The sequence below is a fragment of the Arvicola amphibius genome, chromosome 7 (genome assembly GCF_903992535.2).
Source record: "Arvicola amphibius chromosome 7, mArvAmp1.2, whole genome shotgun sequence".
NCBI classification, from domain to species: Eukaryota; Metazoa; Chordata; class Mammalia; order Rodentia; family Cricetidae; genus Arvicola; species Arvicola amphibius.
In genome coordinates this window covers 41,259,365-41,277,849 of record NC_052053.1, presented here as the reverse complement: position 1 = coordinate 41,277,849, position 18,485 = coordinate 41,259,365, and the positions used below count along the sequence as shown (strand labels likewise).

General features: G+C 37.0%; 1 protein-coding gene across 1 annotated transcript; it reads right to left on the bottom strand.

Moving 5' to 3' along the window:
• Positions 1 to 17,089: 17,089 nt before the first annotated feature.
• Positions 17,090 to 18,124, bottom strand: LOC119819298 (synaptophysin-like protein 1). The gene has a single exon (XM_038337422.1). The coding sequence runs from the start codon at positions 18,056 to 18,058 to the stop codon at positions 17,330 to 17,332; it is 729 nt and encodes a 242-aa protein (XP_038193350.1). The 5' UTR covers positions 18,059 to 18,124; the 3' UTR covers positions 17,090 to 17,329.
• Between the last annotated feature and the right edge of the window lie 361 nt (positions 18,125 to 18,485).

Genomic DNA, 18,485 nt, shown 5'->3' with positions numbered 1-18,485 from the left:
TTTATATCAGGGTACACTTCAGGTCACGGTATATTATTCAGGGATCTCAGGGGAGGAACTCAAGTAGGAATTGAAACAGAAACCATGTAAAAATGTTTTTTTTCCTGTCTTCCCTACTATGGCTTACTGAACTATTCTTCTTATATAGTCCAAACAGTACTATCTAGGCATACTGTCCCCATCGGTGGTCTGGGCCCTCCGATATCAATTCGCAATCAAGGAAATGCCTCAACAAACATGCCCACAAGGCAATTTGACTGAGGCAGCTCTCTGAGATTCTTTACAATAACTCTGTCATTTAATGAGAACTTAGAGTAAATTAACAGAGAAAGCTAACTCACTGACTTCAATAATCAATGGTTCCCATGCTGCCATAAGGCAAACACTTCCATATGGTTGAAACTTTGTTTAAGTTGTGGTTATTTTCCTTTGTGGTTTCAAAAATGTGAAAATAATGATAACTATTCTTTATATAAAGTTTGTTATATGCCAGATAGTGCTCTATAAATGTACATATGTTTTCCCAATTAATCACCATCATCTTTCTTTGAGGAGTGATTATTTCTAGCTCATTTTCCACATGAAAATATGGAGGATAGAGAGGATCATTTGCTAATTTTTTGAGGTTCCCATAACTATTAATAAGTAAAGCCAAGATTCATTCAAACTCCACTTAATTTCAGAGACCTAAATTTCCCCTGAACTAAGGGTACCATGGAGAGCAGTAAAGAGAGGTTACATAGGGAAGACGAATAGCAGCCTGTGGATAAAATGAGGTGAAGGGGAATACTCGGGGTGATGAAAGGGTTAATCAGGTATGGTGGTAAGGAGATGTAGATGAAGAGATGGGATAGGACAGGGTTTATCCCAAAGAAAGGTCACATAAACCTTTTCTATCTAATACACCAGGTCTAAAACAGAAAAGATTTGGAAGGCATGTATCTTTACATTGCTAGATAATGCTCCTAGAAGCAATGGGTAATTAAAAAAAAATCTCCGGCCAATTGTGAGAGATATCCTTTAAAGAATTATTAGTAACAGAAGTCCCAAATTTATATAGGCTTTTGCCATTTCTCTTGGTTGCCAATTAGCTAAAGACAGAACATACTTTGAATGAATGAGATAGAAAAATAAAGAGGAAACTGTACTGGATGAGCCTTCCTTGCTGGGCAGATTTCATAATGCTGGAAGGGACTATGCAGGCTGCAGATGGGATGTGTTCCACACATCTTGTACCCTACAGGAAAACCTGTTGTGGCTGCTTAGCTAAAGTGATACAGCATCAAACTATCATATAAATGTGATACCAGCTGTTGGAATCAATGATGGTTTTATAGCTGGAAATTGTCAGTGGAGCCATCTACAGGAAAGTTCAGAGAGTACTTACAATCAGGAAATTAAGTCTTGGTCGGCTTTCGTGATTAAACTTGACGTATGAGAAGCAACCAGGAAGATGCACTGAAAACAAACTTTAGTGGATGTTCCATGAAAGTCAAAGTTTGTGTTTACAGAGACCAATCCAATCCAATTAAAGGAAAGGTCTCTATGATGGGCACTTCATGATTTATTTGAAGTATATATACATTAACTTGAATTAGGTCCAAGGAAGTGTCAGAATTAAAAGCTCTACCACATTAAAAAAAAAAAATTGAGCAACTAGCAATTTTTTTAAAAAAATGATTGATTATATAATGACACAATACCAAAGTGAATTTTCTGGTATTAATGATGGCATTATGATGATGCGGTACTATAGAGAAATGATGTGCCATATTTGCAACTGTTAAATATTTCAGAAAAAAAAATGGGAAGGAAGGCTTGAATAATCTGAGAGACATACACAAAAACTAGGGCAAAACAGAGTAGCATGTGGGTCAAGTTATAGAATCATTTTCACTAGGGCTTTTGTAGTTTCTCTAAGTTTGAGGTTATTTTTACATAAAATTTTATTCTAATAAGGCTTTCCTAACAAACAGCAAAGCAACTTCTTAAGGAGGTTGATTATGTCCTGGTAACTATTTAAGCCAGGTCTTGATAGAGTTGGGACAAGCTCACTGCTCTCCATATCCTGGCTCCTGGCCAGCATCATTAACGTCATGGGAAGCCTCCTGGCTGGCATCATTAATGTCACAGCAATCCTCCTGGCCAGCATCATTAATGTAATAGCAGTCGTCCAGATGAGGTGAAACGGCTCCAGAAATCTCCGCGAAGTGAAAACAGTTCAATTGGAAAGCAAGCTTGATTTCTCTTCATTATTCCTCTGACAGAAAGCAGGACCTAGGGTGGCTTTCTCTCTGGCTTTTGTCATGCTAACCCAATTAATGGCCTTGATCTTCTTGTTGCGCATATAAGTTTTGTTTCCATTAGTTGTATAAATTCACATCGAATTTCCTGTGTAACCACAGTAACATCTATCGTCAAAGTAACTTCCTTCAGTCGCAATGCGATGCATCTAGGCTAAATTTCCAAAGTCTTGTTTGGAATTTAATTCACCAGAAATTAATTGCAAGGCCATGGCATAATATTTGTAATATTTTAAAAAATTATTTTAAGTCTGTTAAGGATTTGATATTGAAAACTCTTTGAAGTGATGATGATCATGATAATTTGAGGGAATCAGCAGCTATGTGTTTCCATATTTCAATATTATGAGACATTATCTAGTAGTAAAATATCCGTAAATCAAAAAACCTTACTCACATTCTCTATGTATTTGTTGATGGACTCTTTCACTTCTATTTCATCTTGAATACAGAAAACGAAATATCCATTTTGTGTTTTCCCGCCCACTTCACAAGGAAGACTGGCATAGCACTGGTAGAACTGGACAATTAGGTGTGTTCACATAGGGCCAGATCCCCTCCCTCTGTGAGGAACAAGTATGTTGGGTTTATTCCTCTCTGATCCTGCTCCAAGGGGCAAGCACACTGGGAACAGCACGGGTGTGTCTTTCTAGAAGTCGTTCAGAAGACCTGAGTAATAATCACAGTTATTCTCTATCTTTCTGAATCAATTCTTAACAGAAAGATAGAGAATAACTGTGATCAAAATTGGAAATCCAAGTGCTCTTTCCAGAAAAAAGAATGCACTGTAATGCCGTCCCTGAGTTGTCAAACAGAAGACCGGCCTTCAAAAAAATCCCAACCATCTTACCCTGTCTTATAGCCTAGATTTTATACTTTCAAGCTTATGAAATTTCTTTTTCATATTCATTTTATACTGAAGATTGAAAATAACCTAAACTTCTGCTAGAGATAGGCAATTAATAAAGCATTCACATTTCAAAATACACAGTGCTCACTCACTTCGTGACTGATGGATATACGGTGACCATTAAAAATTTTAGTTCTTGGTCTCAGCACTTGGGAGGCAGAGGCAAGTAGATCTCCGTGAGTTCAAGGCCAGCCTGGTCTATGAGAGCTACTCTAAGACAGCTGGGACTATTATACAGAGAAACCCTGTTTCAAAAAAAAAAAAAAACAAAACAAAAGAGAGGAGAGAAAAGAGAGACAGAAAAAGAGAGAGAGAGGGAGAGAGAGAGAGAGAGAGAGAGAGGGAGGGAGGGAGGGAGGGAGGGAGGGAGGGAGGGAGGGAGGGAGAGAGAGAGAATTTTAGTTCTGCCAAGGGAAGATGGAAACGAACATAAAAATCCATAGCTGGTCAAAACGCAGAGGCCGCCTGACCGTGTGGCATCCATCTACAACTGATACACCTATACAACAACCCTTACACTGTGGTCCATGAACTATCAGAGCAGAGGGGCTGAAAGACTGTAAAAAGTGTCATTCTTTTCTTCTCAGAGAGCATGGTTTGAACTTCTCAAATCATACAACACACTCTGCCCATAGCATCATGGAGGAGGTGCTCATTGATGAAGTCAGCAAGTAAAGAAATTAGACCAGAAAAAAAGAAATGGTCAAAAAGGCAATGGGGCTGCATCTCAGGTGCTGGGCCTGGGATAGGCCTGTTCAGCGAAGTGAGCTGAGCCATAGGAATTACATCTGCCACTAGAGACATTTGAGAGGTTGAGTGTTACTAAGAGAGTAAAAAATTTTCTTCAAATTTGTGTTATGATGAAAGGAGACTAGTCTGTTAATGCTTCTAATATAATGGCAACAAAATCAATAAATATGAAATTAACCCAGGGCACTAAATTTTGGTAACCCCATTAGAATTCTAAATTAAGTTGAAATTTGATTTTCTTTTTCTGTTAAGAGAACTAGTTACTATATCATTTTCCTTAAGGAAACATTGGGGGCATTCTCCATCCTATGACTGTACCAAAATTAATCCAGACTGACTTATAGTTTTCAGGGTTTTTTCTTTCTTTGTGCATAAATTAAGCTAAGCATCATCATTAAGTTCGAGCTAGATTTTAAAAAAAATCATAGTTAAATGTTTAAAAGAGAGAATATTTAATGTATGGAATAGGTCTCCAGATAATATGAGAACTGAAAAACAGTGTAAAATTAGTGGGTAGCCAGTAGGGGGCAGTCTGGGCTATGAAATTCCAGTATTCAGGGGAAGTTCCAACCACCATAGCTGCTGGAAGGCCATTGGTCACTCTCTGGGTCAGAGACGGGATCTTCCTTTATCTACCTTTATTTTCCCCATCCCTAACACCTTCCATTTGCTAACCCTGAGAAAGAATCAGCTGGTTCAGTAGCTCAGGGCTGTGCACCTCTTGTCCTCCACACTACCCAGTGATACAAACTAAAACAGCAAAGAAAAAGTCACCTTCAAGAGAAGTTGACCTGTAGTTATATGTGAGGCTTGAAGATCAGAGACAGGAGAGAGGCTAAATGCCAGGGACTCTGACAAATCCTCCCCAAGAGAATTCCAGTCAGCATAAGTAATATTCAGAAATCAAAGGCCCCAGAGTTTCAAAGGCTTATTGTATGCGTTCTAAAGCGGAAAACAAAGTACACAAAGAGCACACTATTGTTCCTCATTTCTTCCTCCCAAAACATAAAAAGTAAAACTACTAGGGATTATGTTTTCAGTTTTCCAGATAATACAGATTGCATTTATGCTGTTTCCTTCATCCCTCTTACCCGGAAACACTGTTCATCACGTGACATTTCAAAACGATTGTTTCCACTCTGGTATTCCTGACATGTTCCCCTTCTTCGCTACTTTAGAATTGGAATAGGAAGAAAAAACCCTGTCAAACTGAAAACTAAAACAACAACAAACTGTTTAGCATTGAGAATGCTAAGACCAGTAAGTCAGAATTGTTTATTAATTATAGCTTTATGGAAAATAGTTTGTAAAATGAACAGAAAATTAAAAAACAGGCTTTTTTCCCTTTCTTTACCATACTGATTCATTCTTTACATGAACACCTTAAGCTTTTTCCAAATCTTTTCATTCTATTTCCTTTTTCTAATTTAATTAAAATACAACTACATCATTGCCTTGCTCCTTCTCCTCTCTCTACCCTTCCCGTGTTCCCTCCATCTGTCTTTTAAATTTCAGACTCCTCTTCAACCATTGTTATATAGAGCTATAAATCATTAAATACATAAAGCAACCTGCTATGAACATTCAATGTTGCTTTCATGGAAATGTTTTGGAGGCTGATCAGTCTGTATTGGATAACCAATATGGAAGCTTATCCCTGGGAAAGCCTAATTCTCCCTCTCGAAACAGTTATTGGCTGTAACTCCTCAGCTGAAGGTGGGGCCTGTGAGATTTCCCTCATCTACACTGGGATGTCAGTTGTTAGGGGAATTATGCAAGTCTTATTTAGGTAGCCATGTTGTTAAGATTATATATGTATAGTTTACCTGGCATAGCTAGAAGCAACAGTCTCACAGCCGACTTGCCCGGCTTCCATCTTCTACGGTCTTCCTGACTGCTTTTCTGCTGGGTGTGACTCTTGCAGAATCCCTGACATAAGGGAACCCAGTGCTCTTCTAGAGGATCTGAGTTCAGTGCCTAGTACCCAGGTTGGGGAGCTCGCAACAGCCCATAACTCCAGCTTCAGGGTTCATGTAGATGTGTGTGTGTGTGTGTGTGTGTGTGTGTGTGTGTAAAAGTAGTTAATATACCTGTGTAAATAAGTGTTTCTTTTGCGGAATAATAAGTTCATCTGGCATCTCTATTTCTAGTTTTTGAGAAACCTCTAGGCTGTTTCCCAAGTGGCTGCATTATTTTACATACTCACCAAGGGTGTATCAGAGTTCTTGTTCTCTATATTTATGACAGTATTTGTTTTTATTTGTGTTCTTAATCATGATCATTCTGACTGGGTTAAGATGGAATTGTAAAATTATTTTAATATGCTTTTCCCGATGTCTTAAGATAAAGTGCACTTTAAAAAGCATGCCTTAGACATTTGTATTGCTTTTGACAATTTTCTGTTCAGTGCAATAGCCCATTTTTCATGAAGTTATTTATTCTATTAATATTTTAAAATTATTTGTATATTCAACACACAAATTCTTTGTCAGACAAATAGCTGGAAATTTTCGCCTATTCAGTGGGATGCCTATTAATTTCCTAAATATTATTGAAGCTTTTGTCAATAAGATATTTTCCTAATTTCATTCTCAGTATTTTTTTTATTGATCATACAAAGACCACTGTGTTTTATGTGCTTGTTTTACAAGATAAATATTTACTGAAAATGCTTATCAGATTCAAAAGTTTTCAGGTGGAGTCTATATGATCTTCTAATGCAGAATCATGTCATCTTCAAATAGGAATAGTTTAATTCTCTCTATCCAATTTTCATCTACTTTATATTTCTCTTGTTTTATTACTCTAAATATTCAAGGGTTATGTTGTACAAGAGTTGAGAGAGTAAACATCCTATGTCATTACAGATTTTAGAATAAATGATCTCAATTTTTCTCATTTAATGTGCCATTGTTCATCTATGTTTCATGTTGCATGTTTTGTTTGTTTTTAACTGTCTTCAGAACTTTTGTCATGAAAGAATTTGGGACTTTATCAAATGCCCTTTTTACAACTATTTAGATATTCAATCCTTAAACCTATTAATATGATGTTTATTGACTCGATGATGTTAAACCAAACTTTTCATCCCTGAGAAGAAAGCACCTTCCAACTTCCTTCATGTTTTGCTGGCAAATCCTGCCTCTCAGATTCTTCCCCCGAGTTCCTCTCTTTCCCCCCAAAGTCCCACCTATCTTCTCCTGCCTAGCTATTGGCCATTCAGCTCTTTATTAAATCAACCAGAAGGCACATTAGGCAGGTGTAAAGCAGACATATTCACACAATGTGCTCAAACATCTTGCAACACCAACACCAACACCAACCAAGGAGGACAGTAAGACAGTCAACACCCAACCATCACACTCTCTGAAAATCCAGAAAGGAAATAGAAACCAAGGGATAAAAGACTCAGTCTGTTTGTCACCTGTCTACAGGAGGGCTACTGATTTTAATTTTTTAAGCTAATCCAGCCACTTTGGTGAAAGTGCTTATCAGCTGGAGGAGTTTCCTAGTAGAACTTTTTATGTCACTTACATAAGCTATCTTATCTGCAAGTAACAATATACTGGCTTCTTCATTTCCAATTTGTATACACTTGATCTCCTTTACTTATCTTTTTCTCTACCCAAATCTTGAAGTACTGTATTGAATAGATTTGACAAGAGTGGATAATCTTGTCTTGGTTCTTGATTTCAGTGGAATTTCTTTGTTTCTCTCCGTTTAATTTGATGTTGGCTATATGGTTGGTGTAAATTACTTTTACTATATTTAGTTATAGCCCTGTATCACTAATCGCTCCAGGAGTTTATCATTAAGGACTGTCGAATTTTGTCAAAGGACTTTTCTATGTCTAACGAGATGATCACATGTTTTTTTTTTCTCTTCCAGTCTGTATCAATCCTATATTACACTTATTGGTTTTCATATATTGAACCATCTGTCCCTTCATCCCTGGGATGAAACCTACTTGATTATGGCAGAAGATCCTGGGTTCTGTTTACAGGTAGCATACTGAGTATTTTTGCATCTATACTCTGAATGGAAATTGTTCTATTTATCTTTCTTTGTTGAAATTTGGTTTGGGCATGAGGGTAACTGTCGCTTTTTCAATTTTATGAAATAATTTGAGGAGTATTTCTATTAATTCTTCTTTGAACATCTGATAGAATCCTATGCTAAAACCATCTGACCTTGAGCTTTTTTGGTTAGGAGACTTTTGATGGCTGTTTCTATTTCTCTAAGGGTTATAGGCCTATTTAAATTGTTAATCTGACCTTGATTCAACTTTGGTAAGTGTTAGCTATCAAGAAAATCATACATTTCTTTTAGACTTTTCAAATTGTTTGGAGTTCAAGTTTTTAAATTATAACCTTATGACTCTCTAGATTACCTTTCTTTTCATTCCTAATTTTGTTAATTTGGATATTCTCTCTGTCTTTTAGTTAGTTTGTGTAAAGCTTTGCCTACCTTGAAAGAATCAATTCTTTGTTTCATTGATTCTTTGTATTGTTCTCTTTGTTTATATTTTATTAATTTCAGTCCTCAGTTTGATTATTTCTTGCCATCTACTCATCTTGGGGGTTTTTAGTTCTTTTTGTTCTAGAGCTTTTAGATATGCTGTTAACTTGCTAAGATGAGATCTCTCCAGTTGTTTTATATAGGCACTTAATGCTATAAACTTTCCTCTCAGAAGAATTTTTATCATGTCCCATAAATTAGGGTATGCTCTATATACATTTTCATTGAAATCTAGATAGTCTTTGATTTCTTTATTTCTGTCTTGACCCATTTTTTTTTCATTCAGTAGAGAGTTGTTCATGTTCCAAGAGTTTGTAAGCGTTCTGTTATTTCTATCATTATTAGTATTCAGCTTTAATCCATGGTGGTCTGATTGAATGCAGTAAGTTATTTCAAATTTTTTTTTTTGTATTTGTCGAGACTTGCTCTGTGCCCTAGTATGTGGTTAGAGACAGTTCCATGAGGTGTTCTTTAGCATTTGGGTGAAATAATCTATAAATATTTGTTAAGTCCATTTGGTTTCAAACTTGAGTTAGCTTCAGTGTTTCCCTGTTTCGTTTTTGTCTGGATGATAAGAGTGGGTATTAAACAACCTGCTCTAAGTGTGTCATGGTCAATATGTGATTTAAGTTGTAGTTGTGTTTCTCTTACAAACTTGGGGGCCCTTGTGTTTGGGGCATAGATGCTCTGAAATGTCCTATTAGTGGATTTTTCTTTTGATGAATATATAGTGGCTTTAGTTATCTTTTTTGATTAGTTTTGGTTTGAAGTCTCCTTTATTAGACATTAAAATGGCTATGCCAGCTTGCTTAGAATACCCTTTTCCAACCTTTACCCTGAGGTAATATCTATTCTTATTGTTGAGGTGTTTTTCTTGTAGGAAGCGGAGGGATAGATTATGTTTTTACATCCTATTAGTTTTGGTCCATTTATTGGGGAATTGAGACCATTGGAACTGAGAGATATCAATGACCTGTGAATATTGATCCTGTTATTTTGTTGTTCATGCTGACGGTGCTGCTGCTGCTGCTAGTGGTGGTGGCACTGGGTTCTCTCCTCCCTCTATACCTACTACTCTTATGTTTGGTCTTTTCATAGGTTCCCAGATGTCCTGGATGTTTGTATCAGGAGATTTTAGACTTAACAATTTTTGACAGTTGTATCCATTTCTTCTAACCTGAGATAGAATCAAAGCCTCAGATTCTCTCTTACATATCTTGTATTCTCTTGTGAAGTTTGCCTCTGTAGTTCTTGTTTAGATTCCTAATTTTTTCATTTTCAGAATTCTCTCAGTTTGTGTTTTACTTGTTGATTCTATTTTCAATTTTATGTCTTGAATAGTTTTATTTATTTTTCTACATTGTTTGTTTACATTTTTCTGTATTTTTTTAAAAAAGATATTTAGTTATTTCCTCTTGAAGGACCTCTATAACATTCATAAATGTTGTTTTAAGATCTTGTTCTTGTGCTTAAGCTATGTTGGGATATTCAGGGTCTGCAGTGATAGGACAACTGGACTCTAGTTGAGACATGCTGCCCTAGATGATGTAAATTTCTTTCTTTTTTTTAATGCTTGCAACTAGGCATGAAGGTTTGGGATGATTAAAATCTAGGTTTTGATTTTTGGATTTGTCTTTGTTGGATGTCTTCTGTTTCCTCTCTGGATTTTGGAGAGTGTGATGGTTGTGTGTTTTCCTGGCATGTTCAGGTAGTATGTTCATGGGGAACAATCTGCTGGGGATGAGACTAAAAAGGAAAGAGAGATCAGAGCCATTTTCCAACCAGAGAGCTAGGGGTGAGACAGGGGAGAGTGGATCTCAAGAGCAGTAAGCCTGCTTGTTGCCCTGGAGTAGTGGCTTGGTTAGCAGGGAATGCCTGCTGGAGTAGGGGTTTGGAACTAAGTAACATGTAGATGGAGGGAGGTTTGGAGGGGATGGTTTGTGGGGTCCACAGGTGATGTAGGCAGGGATGAGGGAAGGCAGTAGATGGTATTCCATTGCAGGCATAGGGTGGAGACTGGGGAATTAGGTCTAGGGTAACAGTGAGAGATATCTTTGGATGGTTTTCCTGGTTTTCTGGCAGGCCTGACCTGTGGTTTGGCTGGGGATGCCTGCTAGAGTTGGGGGTTGGGATACAGTGATGAGCGAGGGAAAGGACATTAGGAGGCAATGGTCTGGGATGCACAGGAGATGTGGACATGGGTGAAGGAAGCCTGCAGCTGATGTTCCGTTGTAGTGCTAGGGGACAACCCCGGGGGGATTAGATCCGGAAGAACAGACCTACCTGGCCTTCTGGCAAGTGTGGCCTGTGGTATTGCTTGTTTTTGTTACCGTTGTGTCTTTTTCTGGTTTTGGTATCTGAGTTACACTTGTATTACAGAATGAGTTTGGCAGAGTTCTTCAATTTTCTATTTTATTTAATGTTTAGAGATGTGTCAATATTAGATCAGCCTTGTGAGAGTTTGGCAAAATTTAGAAATCTTTCCTGTTCTGCACTTTTTCTTTTGTGGAAAGTCTTTGGACTACTACATTAATCTCATTTCTTGTCATGCATCTGTTTGGGTTGTTTATGTCATTATGCTTTAACTTCAATAGGTGTAGGAATTTATTTATTTTATGCTGTTCAACTTGATAGCAACATAAATTTTCAAAGTAGCCCTTGTTAATTTCTGGGATTTCACTGAGTCTGTTGTAATAAGTCTCTTTTATTTCTTTTTGTGGTAGACATTTACATTAAACTTCATGTATATTGAAATAGCCAGAAACATTGCTATAATCCCCTCAAAAACTCACATGGGTCATTCCTTTGAGGTAGTCATTGTGAAATTAGGTGTCCATTTTGGTTCCATTGAGCATTAGTGTCATAGGAAATAGATGTAGATATGATTAGTCACGGAAAATATTTATCTCATTGGCCCATTTGGAGGGAATGGTTTTTCTTTTATAATTTGTTCGTAAGTAAGGATTTTTAAACATATTTTTTTCCTCTTTTCTTCTGTTTATACATAAATAAAGTGAGTCAAGTATAGGTTTATTTACTACGTAAGCTTTTGTTGTATATATAGTATGGTTCTTATTTTTTTTTCAAGAAATTAATACATGTAATTCGGAAAGTACTTTTGTTGGCTGTAAGAGCTTTCTGTCCATAATTTTTCTCTTATACAGTCATTAGGAATCATTAGGCTTTTCAAAGTCTTGGTTTATGAAGTCCAGCATTAGCCCCTTTGCATATGAAGTAATAGATACATTAAAGTACAAGAAATATTCTTTAAAATTTCTGTCATTTGAGCTTTTATGCTTATAAAGGCAGAATATTTTTTCTCTGTGGTGATGTTGTTAGGCATACTCCTTGACATTAAAACCTGAGATTTATAAGGCTACTCTTTCATATAATCTTTACTGCACACATATTTATATCCTGCCTTGGTTCAGGAATTAATCAACATTTTTAGATCCATTTCAACAACCAGACCGAAGTACTGAAAAATCTGAATTTTTTATTTGTTTTGTTTCAATAAATTATGCCTGGAAATTTTGTATATTCATTCATTCAGAAAATGTGAAATGAGTCCTATTATGTTTCAAAACTGTATGAATTCACTGAAAGAAAGAAAAGTCCTGACTTGAAGCATATTTGTGAATCCTTATCAGTGAATACTTAAAGTGATCATTAGAAAATTTCAGAAAGAAATTTTTGACTATCTAGCAAAATAAAAGCCCATATGTAATATAACCAAAGCATGAATGTATAAAAGCTTCAAAAATGAAGACTACTATGAAAAGAATACCCATTTACCGTTTGACCCAATGTCAAAAATACATTACACTTTTACGTTTATTATTTCTTTTGCAATGATATTCAGATATACAGAGGAATAAACATATTAGAGTTTTCATAAACTTCAGACAACTAGTGTGGTAATAGGCTAACCCATGAAACACGATTGCTTCCTTGTTTTGTTTGAAAGGCCCATTAAATGAATTTATACCTCCCCAAATAGATACTTTTCAGAAATTTATTTTTACAAAGCAAAAGTGAATACATCAGCATAGTCAGTAATAAACACCATTCCTTATATTAAAGAGGAGTGTGTCAACTTACACTAACCCACTTTAATATACTCAGTAGCTCTATCTAGCCAGCTTTAATTTAACTAATATTAAAATTGAAATCCTCTGAAAAGCATCTTTGCCCTTATTCTTCTTGCCATTCAGTAATATCTATGTGGGTGTAACTATGGGTAGATGCTATAAAGATGATGAAATATTTTAATAGTTTTTTTTTGGTTTCATGATTAACTGATGCAGAACTGAAGTGTTACCCTTCTTAAATGTAATCAAGGAAAGATTAGTTTTGATTAGCCATTGAATAAGTCCAGAAACATAATCAGATACTTGCCTGTTTTGTCAACCTCTGATTTAGAATCTTTATTGCAGATGAATGGCCTTAATCTACTAACAAATAAGATACCTGATTTAAGTAGAATGTGAACAAAATGGTTTGCTTTGAAAAGTTTTCATATGTCTTATGCAAATATATGAGCTAAAATCACCCTAATGATCTATTACATACAGACCATATAAATTCAATATGGGAAAAAAATTCAGTGTTCTAATGTAAACCATTTACATACAATTCCTCCCCTATCTCCATCACTACTCTTTGTTCCCAACTTAAAGTGATTTCAGCAACAACAGCAATGACAACAACCCTGATTCACTTAAGATTTCCAGTATGCGCATGAGTATAGTATCTTCTACTGGAGCATGGGTAGCCTTAGGGACTCGTCTCTAAAATAAACTGACCCTACCTCCCCTGAACCCATAAATTTCTAATAGCTCATCGGCTACAGTTGGGATTGCATGAGCCTCTCCTTGATCCATTCTATGATTTGGGTTAGCTTAATCTTGCACAGTTCTTATCCATGCATTCCAGCCATGTAAGTTCATGTTAATAATTGTGCTGTTGTGTTTAGCAAATAGTGTTTTGCTACAGGTATCTATTCTTTCTGGCTCTCATAATGTCCTCTTCTTTCATAATGATCCCTGAGTCTTGATAAGATAGAGTATGGTACAGACATCCCATTTAAAGCAGAGCACACACTCAGTCTCTTACTCTGAATTCTAGTTTCTTATTGATCTCTGTACTGTCATCTACTGCAAGAAGATTTTCTAATGAGGGTTGGGAGATGCACTAATCTATAGGTGTAAAAGTAAAGACCTAGGGGGCTGTTTATTGCTGTGTCAACTTAGCAAAATAATAGTACCATGTTATCACCTGAGGCCTACAACAACCAACTACAGGTTTTGAATGAGGAAATGATGCAAGTCATGTGTTTCCTCCAGTACAGCAGGTTTTAAATCCCATCATAAAGTGTTTGCTTACTCCCACATTTGTGCTCCCAGAGGGCATATTTGGCAAATTCAGTTGTTACTGTGGGATAAAAATAATTTCAGCTTCATTCTATAATCTTTTTATTCTCCTGTAATATTTTCGATGTTGGTTTATATCTAGCTCTTTCTATTTTTCCTCAGGACTTTTCCATCCAACGTGTTTATTCCAGTTCCTCTTCTGTGAGCCACTCATTCTAGAGTCTTCCTATCTGGCCCCAGATTTATCATCTAAGGAAATACTGAATTAAATCATATTATTCCATATTGCCTATTGATAAACCCACCACCAGTCACAACGATGTTTTTTGATTCCTTGGTTTGCTGTTCAAACTCTAGTTCTCTCTTTATCCATGAGTCCGGGTTGAGACTCTAATAGACACCAGTCTTCTGAATGTAGATTTAGAGCAAGGATCACGTCCACTCTTAATTCCATAGTATAGTATAGTGAACTTCTTTACTAATAACCACTCAGTTGTAAACTTAAAATTTCAATAATGCAAGAAATGTGCAATGTGTACTTGTAGGAGAAATTATTGGATGTGGGGGTGTTCTAATAGTTCTTCAGAATACAGTTAATATATTCAAAATAGTTCATTAGTAGCATAGCTTTTAAAATTACAGCAAACCTGTCATTTCTTTAGAACTGTTCGATTTTACATAAGTAGATAGTGAATCACTAAAATTACTTTAGAAAAAGAAGGAACATTTAAATGTTCTCTTTTATTATAGCCTTGGGGAGAGACACGGGAGAGAACAGACAGTAGAATCTGTCCAATTTTCCTGAGATACGCATTTCAAATGACCTTTACCCTTGTGATTCGTAAGTACTCTCCACATATATATGAGTGAATATACTCTTGCTAATCATACTTTCTTAACTGCATGCATGAACTCATTCAAAAACCTCTAATGTCTGCTGTCACAAGATATAGACCAGGTTCAGGGCTTACACATTTTAACACTCATGGCCTTCATTCATAACTTCCCCCAATAAAACCTATGCTGAGTTAGCAATTTGTGATCGTAGCTATGGAAAATGACAACCGGAGAAAAGAAATTCATGATTTCATGACCTGTCTCCATCAATGTCAAACGACATTAAAACAAGTCAATGAACTTGTGACAGTGAGAAAGGGGAATACCACACCAAACTAGGGGTTCAGCAAGGCTAAGTGGGCTGGAAGGACTTGCCCCACCCACAAGCACTTAAAAATTCAAATCTCAGTAGCATATTAATTTTGATAATATTAACCTATTTTGTGAATCTTAACAGAATACATTTTTGTATTGAAAGTCTTATCACTAATTACTACTTATCTTCAAAGACAATCTAATTTTAATTGCTTAAATGGTTCCTTGAGGGACTGGAGAGGTAGGTCAGTAAGTAAAGTGCTTGCCACACAAGTATGTGGTCCTGAGTTCCATCACAATAATCCATAAATATATATGGGTGTATCCTCTCCCCACAAGCTTCAGTGATCATCAAGGAAGTAAGACTGGGGAGATTATGAAAGCCAAAGGTGGCAGATGACTGCAAGGAAACAGTGTTCTCAGGACACGGCAAGGAAGTTGGACGTGTCAACCTAGAGATATGACAGCCTACAGAACATCTATGTAAGCTGAAACCAGAAAAGAAATCACACCACGGAGGGAGGCATGAAGTCTCTCTCCCACTATGGACATTTGATAGCACTGGGAAAGAGCCAGTTTTCTTTAAGGTAGGTCCTGCTAGGTTCATCACTCTCCAGGGAAGGACCCACATCCAAAAGAGTTTGGGGCAACATGAATTAGACTTTATGGGTTAAAAAAAAGGTAACAAAGTATCTTGGAGTTGGATAGGCAGAGTAGGTAGGTAGGAGTGGATCTGGCAGGTATTGGGAGTAAATATGACAAAAAGGTTCTATGAAATTTTTGAAGAATTAATAAAAAAATATTATTATAAAGATATGGTTTTGGTAGAATATGATTGTAATTTGAACATGAGAAGATGGAGACAGGTAGATTTTGGGGGCTCACCAGTTAGGCAGCCTAGACTACTCATCAAGACCTATAGGCCCCAGTTAGAGAATTTTTTTTGACAAAACAAGGTTAAGAGCTCCTTAGAAACAACTCCTCATGCTAAACTTTGACTTCCACATATATGCACACGCACACACACATGCACACACACATGCACACACATGCACATACACACATGTACACGCACATACACACATGTACATGCACACACCATTTTTTCATCTTTTTTTTTACTTTAACTTCTTTATTGTTTGCAGTAATAAACACAAATTCTTACAGAGCCGCTTTGCCATGAATAAAGCAACAGAAATAAGGCACTATCTCATGTTGTACTTTACACGCATACCTCCCTGTAAAACAGAAGTCTGGATCCCTTTACAACAAAAAGCTGAGGAACAAAAGCACTGTATTCTGAACATACCCCAACGTGTGTGTAAAGACAGCACACACACACACACACACACACATCCAGCTTACTTAGGTTCCTTTATGAGCATAATTCCTTAATCATCTCTTTGTGGAATAAGAATGAATATTAAGATGTATGAAATCCGAACAGCATTTCTTTTCACCATATCAATGTTAAACTCAGGAGAAGCAACTTCATTGACTAAATGTTGATTGTTTCAAAAGTAAAAGGCAACCTTAATTTTTAGTGACCCTATAACCAGGGTCTTGAAGAAAAAGGTAGATTTTTATCCCTTGGCATGAACAAAGACATCAAACAAGGGTCACTGAGAATGCCTACATATATAAAGCCATCGTTGGGAACGATGCTCTAACATAGCAAGCCTAAGAAACCACCAGAAATAACTGTGACAGAAGCGCCAAGTTAACACTACACGTTTGTTAGAATTTCCAAGTCCTTGCTCCTAAGACAATCTTAGTACACCTAATAAGTATAGCAGGTCATTTAGAAAAAAACATTTAAAATATATACTCAGTCTTTGCAATTCAATTTTTTTAACATGAACAATATTCAGATATAAAATTGTACTAATTTTTTTTCTAAATACAAATTATGCAATCAAGGTTTTCTTAAACAGGCCACGCCTTAGGGATACGATGTGTACAAACTAACAGTAGTGTATATTACAAACCCATTCTTCCTATATTATGATATGACATAACTTTTCTGAATGAAGGTTTATATTAAGGCTTAAGATGTAAACACTTTAGAAGGTAACTTAGTGAAATTACTGTTCACTTAAAAATAAGTATCATCTCATAACAGGTTCCTGAATGTTCAAACTTACATGTACAAATACATTTACATCTTACATTTCTAGAAAAGGCACATTTTATATAGAAAAGCAGCAAAATCTTAAACCCACCAATTTACTGAAAAAAACCATTACTTTTTATTAGAAACAATAATGCTTCTCAAGATGTTGGCAACAAAGCATAGGATAGCATACATTTCATACAGTATTTAGTTATATTCCAGAAGGGGGTGGGATGCCTCCTTGGCTGTGGGAAGCTGACGTATTTGATGGACTATGTAAGCTGGTCTCCTTGTACACAAACCAAGCATTTCCTCCCCAAAGTATCATATTCAGAAAGCCAAAGATCACAGACACATTCAGGGATCCCATACTCGTCACAGAGTCAAAGTAACACAAGGGTTCTTGTGGCTGCTGACAGGGAGCAAGCTCCTTAATAATATTCTGTCCGGTAGTTATCTTAATATCTGTAAGAGCTTTAGCCCAGGCCGAGGAACTCACCAGCCACAGAAATGTGGCAACAAGAGTAACAATAAAGTCAATCATGGGCAGCTTGCTGCTCTCCCGGTAGAGGCTGGTGTAGCCCACGTAGAGCACTAGGGCAGCCATGCAGTAGAGGAACACGAAGACGGCAAAGGTGGCGTAGAACTGCGCAGAGGAGGAGTAGTCACCGATGAGGACGTGGTTTTCCCACGTCACATTACACACGGTGCCACTGGAGTCTGAGTGGAAGGACGCCCAGTTCAACCTGAACGGGTATCCAAACGCCGCTGTAGCCGTCTTGTTCACAACACCCTTAGAAGGACAACTCACTAGAATCTCGGTTTTGCCCTTAAACCCGCCACAGGTGGCAAAAGCAAAGATGGAAGCAAACCACTCCAGGATCTTGATGAAGCCGAGCGGCTCCTTGAGCGGGTTGAGGTTGATCTGGAAGGCGGACATCCTCTGAAGGAAAGGAGGGAAGAGAGTCAGGACGCTGGGCGGCGGAGGGGAGCGGCGCTACCGGAGCGGCTTCCATTTTTTCATCTTTGTTGTAAGCAAATATGGCCATAAAATAAAGCTTTGGCCAGGCGGTGGTGGCGCACGCCTTTAATCCCAGCACTCGGGAGGCAGAGGCAGGTGGATCTCTGTGAGTTCGAGACCAGCCTGGTCTACAAGAGCTAGCTCCAGGACGGGCTCTAAAGCTGCAGAGAAACCCTGTCTCGAAAAACCAAAAAAAAAAAAAAAAATTAAGCTTTGACCAACTAGATCAAACTTTTTATATAGAAACATACTTTATGTTTGCAGCAACCTACCCTAAAAGACAATACAGATGTATCATTTATTTCTTCTTCGTGCCTTCCTCTATTCTTCTGCCTGAAATAAGACA

Bases quoted from the DNA above. Each gene is read 5' to 3' on its own strand.
- LOC119819298 (XM_038337422.1), bottom strand. From the start codon at position 18,058: ATGTCCGCCTTCCAGATCAACCTCAACCCGCTCAAGGAGCCGCTCGGC.